Below are 13514 nucleotides of genomic sequence, written 5' to 3'. Positions count from 1 at the left end.
CTAAGCAACAGTTTTATTATCCCAATGTTACTCATCTGTTTTCTGAGATCCTCCGAAGCCAGGCCAGACCAGTGCTTATGTCCCTTCCCAGGGGCCAAATGGGTCATCTCACTGTCCCCTTAGACACCAATAGCCCTGGGCGGTGCCAGCAACATCTGGGGGCTCAGCCACACCAGCCGACTACCCATCAGAACAGTCTCTCATGGGTGACCCACGTGTGGGCCCAAGTCACTTAATAAGATAGTTGTCCAGCTTTTAAGAAAGTAGTAACGAACATGAGACAAAAGGCAGTCTTGCTAAGAGATGAGGGTTCCTGTAGTCCAATTTTATCACGAACGATACTTTCTGAGGTCACGAAGTCTGTTCACATGGAAAGCCCTAAATCCGCTCTGGTCAGGCCATGCAGGTCTGTCTGGCACCCCAAAGGGCACAACTGCCCAAGGGCCCTACGGTCAGCCAGCCAATGAGACAGGCTCTCATTAGAGGGAGGCTGCCAGGCAGAAAGACAGACGGGCTGCGCTGTCTGGGGAAGCAGCACCCCTGCATGGGGCTGCCTCTGAGGCCTCTGGGCAGTTGGACCTGGCAGTGGAGCTCCCTGCCCCTCCCTGGTCAGCGACCTTCAAGACCCTGGTGTTGTAGGAGAGCCAAGGTGCACAGGGCTCACAGCCCTGTCGCTCCCGACCCAGCATTCCCACCGCAAACGGCAACTCCTACACACCCTCCTGCACACCTGCTCCTGGTTGAAAGGCTGGCTGGTTTTTTCTGCTGGAAACAATCAGGCTCTGGTTGGGCTCCCCACCTCCTCCCACCTGGGGAAGGCAGATCTGATCCTTATCAGTAATTTCCGACTTGACTTCCCTTACTGGGGCCTATGGCTGACACCGTCCCTCCCGGTGCACCCCAGGAGGTGCTGTGCTCACCAGGGGAGCCGTACTCGTGCCGCGGCAGCCGGCAGACCTTGGGCATCACCTCCATCAGCGTCTTTACGTACTGTAGGATTGTGCCTTGCAGCTGCGAGAGATGGGCTGTGTCAGCCACCAGCCACACCACCCCGCAGGCTGCGGGTGTGACGGGCACTTCTGAAAAGAAGTCTGTTAGTCAAATGCACGGTAATGACCCGGGACTTTGGCTGGAAAGGAAATCTCACGCGTGGAGACTGATGTGAGAGATGGAGTGGAAAGCCCCTCCCCACACAGGAATTGTGGGCAGAGTCCTTCCCACCACCACCACCCCCCGCCCCGGGAAGGAAGCCCACCGAGGGAAACATACCAGGCTCTTGACCACCTTCAGCAGCTCTTCCATGACCACTGCAATGCCCTGGTAGCCGAGCAGCCGGCAGATGACCTGGAAGTGTGGAGGTCCCACAAAGTTCCGGTAGCTGCCGTAGACGCTTGAGTAGGCCAGGTTCAAAGCCTGGGGACAGAGAAGGCCAGCGCTTGATGGAAGTTGCCAGGGTTTTCAACGTAGCCCCACACACAGGTCAAGACGAAGAATCCATACGTAAAGTGCATTAGCACACAGCGCCCTCAGGTGGGGGCATCCAGAGAACCTGTTGGACTGCCCTTTATTGGTATCTCTGTTTTCAACTTGAAGACATAAAAACAAGCTTGCTAAAACAGAAGGAAGAAAACAAAACCATTTGGTTCTTCAACATTTATTAAACTGCCAGTCCTACAGAAGACATTCTGAGGTCCTGGAATGAGAAATGAATGTATCTCAGAGCCTCACTGCTGCCCCCATGTTACTGCTCCCAGTCTCCTGAGGGAGACACCAAGGATAGACTCTGATGAGGCAGTGGGGTATGCAGGGAGTGGGGGACAGCAGCCCCTGCAGGGGGGGTAGGCGAGAAAGGTAGTCAGGGTGGTTTCTTGTCAGACGGGACCTCCAAGCTTGTCTAAGGACACAGATGTCTGCACACCTATCAGGGAGACTCCCAATGTAAGCATTCAGTGCTATGTGTTTCCCTCTCAGCACTTCTTTAGCTGCACCCTGTAAATTCTGATATATTTGCATTTCATTTAGGTTAATGTCTTTTTAAAAAATTTCCCTCGAGACTTCCCTTTGCCCTAAGGATCATTTAGAAATGTGTTAATTTCTGATTTTCTTGTCATTTCTTTGTTACTGATTTCTAGTTTGAGTTCACTGTGGTCAGATAACACACTCTATAATATTTCAGTTCTTTGAATTTTGTTGATGTTGTTTTATGGCCCAGGGTATGGTCTATCTTGGAGAATGCTCCATGGGTACTTGAAAAGAATGTATGTTCTGCTGTTGTTGGATGAAGTGTTCTACACACGTCAATAACATCATATTGGTTGATGGTGTTCATTCTTTTTTGTTGCTGATTTTCTGTGTACTTATTCTTTCGATTACTAAGTGAAAGGAATGTTGACTTCCCCAACTACAACTGTGGAGTTGTTCATTTCTCCTTTCACACATGTCAGTTTTTGCTTCAAGTATTTTGAAACTCTGTTGTTTGGTGCATAAACATTTAGGATTGCTATATTTTCTTGGTGGCTTGACCTTTTTATCATTATGTAATGTCCCTCCCTCTTTGTCCCTGGTAATAAATAGTCTTTGCTCTGAAATCTGCTTTATCCTATATTCATACAGTCACTCTGCTTTCTTCTGATTAGTGTTTGTGTGATACATCTTTTTCCATCCTTTTACATTTAACCTACATATATCATTGACTTGAAGTGAGTTTCTTATACAGTCATATTTTTTAATCCACTCTGTCAACCCCTCTGCCTTTTTAACTGTCTTTAGACCACTTACATTTAATACATTTACACATAATGTAATTACTGATTTTTAAGTTAGGCTTTGTTTCATTCTTCCTGTCTTCCTGTGGGTCATTTAAACATTTTTTAGAATTCTGTTGTGATTTAACTGTGGTATTTTTGAAAGTATCTCTTTGCACAGGTCTTGCAGTGATGTTCCAGGTCTTACATTATACGTTATGTAAGTTATCACAACCTACTGTTATCAACATGTTACCACTTTTGAGTGAAATGTACCACTCTCATCTGCTTTTAGGTCCCTATAACCTACCCCCTTCCCCTTTTATAATTGTCTTAAATATTTCCTCTATGTACACAGAGAACCACATCAGGACAGCAAGGATTCTGAAGAACTGGCAAAAGTCTAGTTGCTCGGCTCTGAATGAATATCCTCAGGAGGCCTGCTTGCAATTTCTGGGAACTCAGCCCTTGAAATGTTGCCTATGTTGCCGATTGATACAGTTGTTTTCTACACTTGGGACACTTAACCATGCTGTACAAGCTTGTCTAGGTTGTTTGTACAAATAGTGATTCACAGCAAGCCCCTCCTTTCCTTCTGGGGATTCTGGGGTTTCAGTAACTTGGGCCAGTCACACAGGTGGCTGTGTCTATGCCCCTAGCCCTGGACCCGGGTGTTCCTGTGAGCTTCTCTTTCCTGGGCAGGATCTCTCCGTACGTCCCATGCGACCCCAATGAGGGACCACTGGAAGCCCGCACCTGCTTCCATCACCACCAGATGCATCTTTCCCCCTTGCTGATCCTGCTTTGTGTCCTTTAGCTGTAATAAACTGTGGCTGTGAATGAATCCTTCTGGAGAATCACCATATGTGCAGGTGATCCTGGGACCATCAACACAGAAAGTCTGAGTCCGAACCAATGATCAAATAAATGCAAGATTCACCAAGGTGGAAACACTGCCAAATGCCTGTCTCACATTCATCCCTACAACCCTATCAGACTTGAAAAGACCGTATCTTGATTGTGGGCTCAGACACAACCTGCCCCCTGCCATCCCTCCTCAAAGCACCAACTGTGCTTTATTATTATTTTTTAATCCAGAGAAGGAAGGGCTTATTACTTGCAGCAAGAGAACACTTGCTTTCCCAAAGCAGTGTCCCTAAACTGTGCTTTAAATGCTGGGATTCTGGGACTTCCCTGGTGGCGCAGTGGTTAAGAATCTGCCTGTCCACGGGTTTGATCCCTGGTCCAGGAAGATCCCACATGCTGCGGAGCAACTAAGCCCATGCACCACAACTACTGAGCCTGCACTCTAGAGCCCGCGAGTCACAACTACTGAAGCCCACGTGCCTAGAGCCCATGCTCTGCAACAAGAGAAGCCACCGCAATGAGAAGCCCACGCACCATAACAAAGAGTAGCCCCCGCTCACTGTAACTAGAGAAAGCCCACGCGCAGCAACGAAGACCAAACACAGCCAAAAAAAAAAAAAAAGATGCTGGGATTCTGGGTGAGGTTTTTGCTTGGTAATAAGTTCTAATGCTTGAAAAACATGAAAATCATTAGCGAAATTAAATGGCCTCATGTTACAAGTGGGAAAATTCACTCCCAAAGCCACCCTCACTTGGTCAGGGCCTGGGGCTCAATGACACCTAGTCCCCGGCCCCCCTGATGAGTGTCTGGCTTCCTGGAGACCTCACTCACCCCAAAGATGGCACATCCCAGGGACAACACAACTGGAACAATGTACCTACTCAGAGGAAGGGGAGGAGGAACTACCTCTGGAGAGGGCAAAATTACAAATCCTACACTATAAAACACGCAGACTCAGAGGAGGGGAGCCTCACAGCTCAAGTCAAGAAACACTGCTGACCACGCCTGATGCAGAGACTGGGGCCTCGCCCGGAAACCAGTGGACGAGGGCTCCAGACTCACTAGTCACGTGCCCTGGGTTCTCTAATGCCCTCAACACTGTGCATCTTCAACTGTGAAGTAGGGACAACCTTACTTACCTTATAGGAAAGAGAACATCAGTGATGTACTCAAGAGAGTGTTCACTCAGAGTGGTGATACTACCAGGAACCAAAAAGGTAACGCCATAAATGGGCACTCATCTAAGTCGATGTTATTACCATAAGACACTAGCCCTCACTCATCACTCCTAACAAAAGAACGGACTGGATTATTGAACTGGATTCCTGTGCATTCCATAATCTCATAGGTGCGAACACCCTAACTGCACAGCAGCACGCTGAAGTGCAGCTGACACGTCTGAGTGCTCACAAGGAACACGGTGGCTCAACTCTGATAGCATGATGTTCTGGCATGCTGCCTTTCTTTGATCCTCAAAAAAGTATCATATGAGATGAATAGTCAACATCAGTGTTCCTCACGCAAACTTTTGTTAGACTTCTGTTAGGAGTCCAAATGATCTAACAAAAAAATACTGGTTTAGGTTTTAAGAATAAAAATGACATGAACAATTTCTCAAAGAGGCTGAAATCCATAAGTTTAAGTTCAGTCACAGCTGGTCGCTTTAAAAAGCACAATCTAATCTTTCTTTCCCCCTGAGATGGGCACCTACTTTGCAGATGCAGATGCACCTGCCTCCTTTTTAGCACAGCATGCTTGTCTTTTTCTTATTAAATTGTAAGAGTACTTTAAATACTGACAACACTAACCTTTAGCAATGCCCTTGCTTGCTGCATAGAATTGCTGCTGGCAATTCTATCAAATGCCTGGGTATTCAGTGAGCTTTCCCATGTCAGCCGGGAAACCTGCCTCATCTCATGGGATGGTGGGTGTCCCGTGGTTCCCGGATGTCAGCTGTTTTCCGCGTGCCCCTTCCCACCTCAGCTCCTCCCTCTAAGGTGTCACAGCTGGACAGGCCACCCTGCCCCTCCATCACCGATGTGCCCCCCACCCCCAAGCCTCTTCCACAAACTTTCTTGGCTCGGTATTTTTACACCTTTAAATCTTCCAACAGTCTCACAGCTGACACCCACCACATGGCCAGAAGCTGTCCCAGCACTACATTACTTTTCAGAAGGGTGCTAAGTGAAGGAAACAATAACATTTTGTATGTGGCATGATACATTCAAATTACTGAAACTAGACTGATTCAAATTAAACTTCAAAATACGCTTCGCTATGAACTTAAAAATCGTAATACAAACACAAAAGAACCTACCTTTGATCCATGCAAATACTGGGGCTGTGCATTTGGCTGTTTATCTCTTTGAAATTCTTGAGAAAATGGTAATACTGTCCGAACAAATCTAAACAAGAAAGATTAAAAAAAAAGAAAACCAAAAATTTAATGGTAGTTCTTTAAAATTCAGAACTTTTCCATTACTCATCAATTAAATGTTCCTCCCAATTAATCATCACATAGGAAAATTCTGGGAAATCAAAACCCATACTAGGAATGAGCTATAAATACTCTGAAGTATGATAAATGTATCCGAAGTTCAGGAACAGAGTGAGGACACCGGAGGCCCTTCTAGCACATAAAAAGAGTCTCCAAACTTGGCACCAGGACCATTTCATTCAGTCTTTTGAAAAGAGGTGATGCAGGCACTTGGGCCTTGCTGGGCCTCTGGACACAGCAACGATGGCAGCGACAGGAGTGGGAAGGCAGACTCGGGCAGTGATGCGGTCACTCAGCTCACTGGGTACAAACTGACAGAAGATGAGTTTGTAAGCGCACTTGCAGAGCCAAGAGACTGTGGCTTCGTAACAGATTAGGAGCCACTAAAACTCACATGCTTGGATCTTAAAGCAGAAATGTCAAAATCGACTCACACTTTCAAATCAGAAGCGTTCATTTAAACATATAAAACTTTTTACAAAGAAGCATGATAAAATTCATGGATTTGCTAATTATTAAATTCAAAAAACATGATTAACACATATTGCACTTTAATAAATAAAAAAGGATGTAACTGTCAAAACACCACTAGTGCATGAAACAAACGTTTGCATCTGAGGAGAGGACAGCGGCCTGCGGAGCTGATCACATTTACATGGAAACATCACGTAGCTGAGTGGCTGGGTTCTGTCGTTACCCTTTAAAGAGGGTTGAGTTTTTGTGGGCAAACGGTTAAACTGTTTGCAAGTCAGCAGGATCTTTTCACGATCTGTTAGGGTATAAAGTAGTCACTACCCTAGCGCTGGTAGTAAGATAGGCCCTGCTGGCAATTCTATCAAAAGCCTGGGTATTCAGTGAGCTTTCCCCATTCTCACAGGCCGCTTCAAATGACTCCTAGTGCTGGCGAGCTCTGGGCATAATTCTGTCTACCCCTCCCCGGCAGCTGTTCTTCCACAGCCTTGCGGACTTCCACCCAGCGCACACAGTTTAATATTCAAGCAAAGACTAAAGGGCTCCTAAGTTGGTTTCAGGAGCTCTTCCTCTGTGTAGCTCTCTCCTCTCCCACACTCTGCCTTGCAAATCCCAGCCGTCTCAGCTTCCTCATCTCCTCTACCAAACAAGACCTCCAAAATGCTCCCAGGCAGGAAGCCAGGGGAAGTCACACAGCTCACACCCTTCGTTTCCTTTCCCCCGGGAAACATCCAGTGAAAACCATTGTTTCATAAACGTCCAGTTTTCCACTTGTTTAAGGCAAAGAGTAAATCCAAACTCTGTTACTCCATTATCTCAAATAACTTTTGAACACCACATTTTGACTGTATACATTTCTCAATCGAAATATAAAAAAATGGAAAAAATACTGAATTCCAGTTAATAGGTTTGTGTTTCACAGTGGGAAGGATAAGTAATTCTGAAACTACTTTTTCTTCATGTTCTAGAATTGAGCAAGAGTAAATACATTAAGAATGATGAAACAAGAATTCTCAGTGTAGAAGGAAGTTACAGAAACAGAAATGAAGCCTGCATTGCTGAATTGGAATTGAAGACAGCAGTGTGAATTCATGGTTTCAATACATAAAGAGCTGGATAGAAGTAGACACACATATAAACATTATGGGTTTGTGTCCCCGCAGAAGATAACTTGAAGTCTCAATTACTAGTACCTCAGAATGTGCTCTTATTCAGAAACAGGACTGTTGCAGACGTAATTAGTTAAGATGAAGTCTTACTGGAGCAGAGTTGGCCCTTAATCCAATATAACATGACTCCAGTCCTCACAGGAATAGGAGAGAGACACATGAGGAAAATGCCACATGCCAACAGAGACAGACACTGGAGCCATGCGGCTGCGGGCCGAGGACTGCTCACCACACCAGAGGTGGAAAGAGTCAAGAGAAGACCCTACCCAGGGCCTCAGAGGGAGCACAGCCCTGCTGACTCCTTGATTTTGGGCTTGTTGCCTCCGGAACTGTGAGAGAATAAACCTGTTGCTTTAAGCCCCCCCCCGCCAGTTGGTGCTAACTTGTTATGGCAGCCACAGGAATCTGACACAGCACACATGTAAGTCCTTCCTAGCTCTGACCACTGAAAGGGGCTAGAAACAAGGACACACCAGTAGCAGTGAGCATACCTAACACCCAGACTTTGCTTAATTTTAAAATATTCTCCATTAAAAGGAATCCTCATAGAATAACAGATTACAAGGATAAAGTAGGAGAATTCCAAGATGAACCTGGGACTTCTTGTGGTGCAGAAAGTAAGACAGGGCTTAAGAATCATGGGGACAGACAAGAAGATATAAAAATGGGGCGGAAGGGGCTCCCACTAGCCAAAACAGAGCTGATTTGAGCCACATCACCAAGTCATGACAGTAACAGATTTTAACCCTGCATGAGAATCCCCTTACTAATAAGAAACAGATAAAAAATGCTAATATGTATAGCAGAATGTCAACTAATAACTGTAGATGGAATGAAAAGGTTAGAAAATCACCATTGTTCAAACACCACAGTGATAACTGATTTGGGTAAGAATCATCAACAGATGCTGAAATTAGTGGGTCAAGTTTTAACAAGGAACCGTTTATAAAGTCTCAGATTATCTCCCTATATATTACTTATAAATTTCAAACAGAAAGATGGAAACACACCAGTGGAGAAACTTGGCAGCCACCACCCTAACCAAGGGATGGATGGCCAGTGATGGGACAACCTTGTGGTACATTGCACTGAGGACACACCCTCCTCGGCGGTCTTCCTGCCAAAGAGGCCCGACTCTGATCCCAACTGCTGGCTTACTTCGAGGGCTATCGCGCTGTCACAATTAGTAGCTGTATAGGTTAAATTTAAGTCACAGGCCACCCCATGCGGCCTCCCAGAGTCACCAGGCATAAATCATTAATCGGAAGTAAGCAGCAAAATAAGTAGATACGCCAAGCAACAAACGGAGTTCTGGTTTCCCCGCAAGCAGCTCTCAGAAAACCCTCAGGCATGGAATTAAGATACTGGGTGGCATAATTTTGTCTGTCTTCTCAGGTTTCCACATGCAACGTGGACATACGAAACGCTATTTTAAAATGTCTTTTCCAGATAATGAAGCTCTAAGTGTTCCACTGAAAGACCTGTTAGAAATACAGAAGTAACGGCTTTAGCCAGCGCTAGCAAGAGGTGGAGGCCTCCAGCGCTGCTGCTCCAGTGAAGACTGCCTCTCGTGCAGCCAGGGCTCCCTCTGAATTGCACCGCAGATTTCTGGGCCCAAGGAGGCTGAGGTCACTTCACGCTGGCCCGTCAGCACACGTGCCCAAGGTCACAGCTCCAACGCATGGGGAACTGGGTTCCCGTGCAATCAATCGCACAGCCCGCTGGAGGCAAAGCCACCTACCAGCGCCGTGCGGGCAGCGGGGGGCACACACTAGCAGGCGAGGGCAGCCATCTGCTTGCTGCTCTTCAGGTGGACCTCGTGCTGGACAGGCTACGGGGACCCAGGGCAGAGGTGCCTCTCGTCAGTTTATACACCTGATGCCATAGTGTCCGTCAGGCCGTGCAAGTGACACGGCCTGGAGGTGTTCCGCCCCTGCTAAGGTTGCTGGGCCACACGGCACCAACTTCCTGACCTGAGTCCTGGCAACCTCGTCTCTGACAACAAGACTCCTGCTGCCAGTAGGACAGGTAGCCTAGGATGGCGGGTTGTTCCCCAGCATCGGCCCCGATCAGGGCAAGGGCACCCACGTGGGCCCAGCTTGGCAGGCAGGGCCTCGAAATAGACCTCTTTCCCTAACTGCACACTCATAACTCATCATGCCTGGAGCATCTTTCAGAAAACACAGTGATTCAACAGAAAGGTTTACAGCACGTGCTGAGTTTTCATCACCATGTAGATTTCAGCCCCCTGCCACCCCCCTTGCAGTCCTTCCACACGGCTCCTGTTGTTTTTGAGCCCTCGACCCACCGGGCTGTCACCAAGATGACCAGAACAGGCAGATGCTGTACACACGCAGTGCAGCTGGCACAAAGGGGGCCCAGGGAACATCTTCAACTGTTCCTTTTGCAAGATCTCTGGGAATCCCTTAAAGGGCAACAAAATGTTAGATAATCAAAAATGCAACCTAAAATAACACAAGAAAATCACAACTCCTTGTGTTGCCTGATTTTACTACCTCCACAGCCCTGCCCAAAGCCCCCCCACCGGGAACATATTTTCTCAACTTGCCAATAGTGGGGTTCAGCTGCATTTCACCTTTAGAGATGCCAGTTCTAAGCACTAGGCAAAATGATTTAAGGGACATAACAGAAATTAATTCCAAAAGTTCCAAACGGACCAACCAAAGCACAGAAAATCTTGCAAACGTTGGCCACAACTTAGATTTTCAGAAACACGACAAGCACGTATGTACACACGGAATGCCCCTCATCATGACATATGATGTGAAAAAAGAATGTGTATTTAGCAGTATGCCTAACAACATCCATTTCTGCAAAACGAAAAATACACATGTATATTCGACCGTATGGCCAAAACTCTAGAAGATAGACATTTTATAAGGGAAATCTCTAGGGATTTAATTATTTTCCCCATATACCTATTCCATATATATATATATACATATACACATACATACACACACACACACACACACACGATTTCCAGCTTTTCTACAATTATGATGCATTACTTATGCAATAAAAATATTTTTTCAGTTAATTCCAACTCTAAAACAACTTGCAAAATATCTGTTTCAAGAACCTGGGCACTTAGAAGGGAGTTTACAGGGATGAGTAGTCTCTAAAGTTTGGTTCCAGTGGATTGTGCCCAGCCAGGCCCAGGGCCCCCTGACCCAAGAAGGCCAACCAGGGCTCCTTCACCTGTGGTTCTTGTGGCCATGGCCATGTGCCCTCTGCTGCTGCATGGGGCTGGGCGATGGCCCTAATGGCACACCTCCATGTACCAGCAACAAGCCTGTATTTCCCACAAGGAAACCAACCCTGGGGTCCCAAACAGACAATGGCAATAGCAGGCATGATCAGGCCACAGGAGGGCCTCCTTTCTGCCCTCGGGGTCGAAGCTCAGCACCCCTGGATCAAGACACAAAAATCTAGGCCTAAAAGACAGTAGTGATTAAGCCAACACATGGTAGGATGTTCAGATGCAGTAGTGAAGCAAAGTAAAAGCAAAAGACACTTACTTTTAAAAGGTGGTCATAGGACTTCCCTGGTGGCACAGTGGTTAAGAATCCGCCTGCCAATACAGGGGACACAGGTTCGATCCCTGGTCCAGGAAGATCCTACATGCTGCGGAGCAACTAAGCCTGTGTCCCACAACTACTGAGCCTGCACTCTAGGGCCCACGAGCCACAACTACTGAAGCCTGCGTGTCTAGAGCCTGTGCTCTGCAACAGGAGAAGCCACTGCAACTAGAAAAAGCCCGTGCACAGCAACAAAGACCCAACACAGCCAAAAATAAATAAATAAATTTATAAAAAATAAATAAAAATAAAAAAAATAAAAAGTGGTCATAACGCTCACACACACACGCTCTCTCACACACACACCCTCACTCACACTCACCCCCATTTCTCACACTCACAAGCACACACACACGTTTCCTCTCTGGCATGTGTTGACACAGCAGGAGTGAAGCTCAGCGCAGAGAGGACAGGCCTCAGGCAGGCAGTTACCAGAGTGTAGAGGTGACACAGAGCCATCCCAGGACCCTGGCTGGACCACGAGACTGGACCACATGACCCTGCAGCCAGCAGCCATGCCACCCTTCCAGCGGGCCACTTTGTGTTGTTCAACATAGTAAGATGGTAGGTGCGTGGAGGGTGGCTAACTGGCAGACCCTCACATGGCCCGACATCCCAGAATGGAAGCATGAAAAGCAGAGTCACCCAGCACATTCCAACGTCAGCAGACGTTAAAAGTATGGAGGTGGTACAGACCCAGCAGCTGCCGTCCACATGTACCACAGATTTGGCCCTGAGCCCCAAGGGAGTGCCCTGGATAGGAACCCTGGCCCCGCACTCGGTCTGCACATGAAAGCCATGACCACACACCCAAGGGCTGGCCCAGGGCTGCACTTGCAAATGGAGGAGACCAGGAGGGCCTGAGTATCCTGGACATGGGAAAAGATGGGCCCTGAGACCATCCTGTTTCGATGCCCACTGGAAGGGGCATCCAGAGCCATCTGTGAGGTAGCATGCTCACCGGTTGGTGGAGCCATTGTAGCAGTAGTTGGGCAGGAAGTCGTAGTTGAGCTCCCAGAAGACGTGGAGGGTGATTCTCCCGTAGGGCGCTGACACATTGTGGTTGGCCTCCCGGAACATGGCATCAAAGCTGTCCAGAGTCAGGTACCTGCTCAGCAGCTTGTGGGTCATGCGGTTGATCTCCAAGAGGCCATCCAGCTCCTGTGGGACCACAAAGACAGGGGCATGAGGACAGAGTTGGGCCTGGCGTGGCGGCCTCCATCCCCTACGTGGGTAGCGCCATGGTGGTGGGCCGGGAGCGGGCAGAGCAGGACGTGGACAGCGAGGGGCTGCACTGAGGGGGGGCCAGTGCGCTAGGCCAAGAACGCACATGGTGGCGGTCCGGCAGGTGACACAAGCTTACTTCTCACACCTAAATTCATGTCCTCTCCACTGCTCTTAAAATGCTCCTCCTTTCCATGGTCGCCCCCGTATGGCCACTGCCCATTCTCCACTGCAGTTACCTCCCACTGTCCACTGCTGGCCTCCAACCCCCTCACAGGGCAGAGAACACTGGGATGTGTCCACCCCCACCCGATGGCACACAGCGTGTCCTCAGGTGTTAGCCTTAATCAGCTTCCCTAACGCACCTGAAGTTACTCAAAAGCATTGCTGTGCAGCAGAGCTGGCAAGCACGTTCAGAGGTGGCCTTCCAGGCTCTCACACTGACTGTTCATAAACCTGCCCAGGTCTGTACTATCCCCTGCGGCAACCACTGGCCACATAGGGCAACAAGAACGTGGCTGGTCCAAACTGAGATGCGCCATACGTGTGAGATATACAGATTTCAGAAACTGAATATGAAAACAAAGAACGTAAGATATCCACGTCAACAGAGTTCTTATAATGATTATATGTTGAATTGTTAATTTTTGGATATATTGGGTTAAATAAAATAGATTACTAAAATTAATTCCTCCAATTTCTTTCTCCTTTTCTAATGTGACTACAAGTAAATTTAAAATGGTCTCTGGGCAGAAGCAAGAAGAACTACAATCCTGCAGCCTGTTGAACGAAAACCACATTCACAGAAAGATAGACAAAATGAAAAGGCAGAGGACTATGTACCAGATGAAGGAACAAGATAAAACCCCAGAAAAACAACTAAATGGAGTGGAGATAGGCAACCTTCCAGAAAAAGAATTCAGAATAATGAGAGTAAAG

General features: G+C 47.4%; 1 protein-coding gene across 3 annotated transcripts in view; it reads right to left on the bottom strand.

The window, feature by feature from the left end:
* The window catches only part of CYFIP1 (cytoplasmic FMR1 interacting protein 1), a 95624-nt gene that overhangs the window by 11872 nt on the left and 70238 nt on the right, over positions 1 to 13514 (bottom strand). For all 3 annotated transcript variants that reach the window (XM_061182978.1, XM_061182976.1, XM_061182977.1), the window contains exons 22-25: positions 12313 to 12512; positions 5930 to 6017; positions 1270 to 1413; positions 921 to 1011 (exon numbers count right to left, since the gene is read on the bottom strand). In XM_061182978.1, coding sequence (XP_061038961.1) covers positions 921 to 1011; positions 1270 to 1413; positions 5930 to 6017; positions 12313 to 12512 — 523 coding nt within the window. The remainder of the gene's footprint in view (positions 1 to 920; positions 1012 to 1269; positions 1414 to 5929; positions 6018 to 12312; positions 12513 to 13514) is intronic.

This window comes from Eubalaena glacialis, chromosome 1 (genome assembly GCF_028564815.1).
Source record: "Eubalaena glacialis isolate mEubGla1 chromosome 1, mEubGla1.1.hap2.+ XY, whole genome shotgun sequence".
Taxonomy (NCBI): domain Eukaryota; kingdom Metazoa; phylum Chordata; class Mammalia; order Artiodactyla; family Balaenidae; genus Eubalaena; species Eubalaena glacialis.
This window is presented reverse-complemented; position numbering and strand designations above follow the sequence as displayed.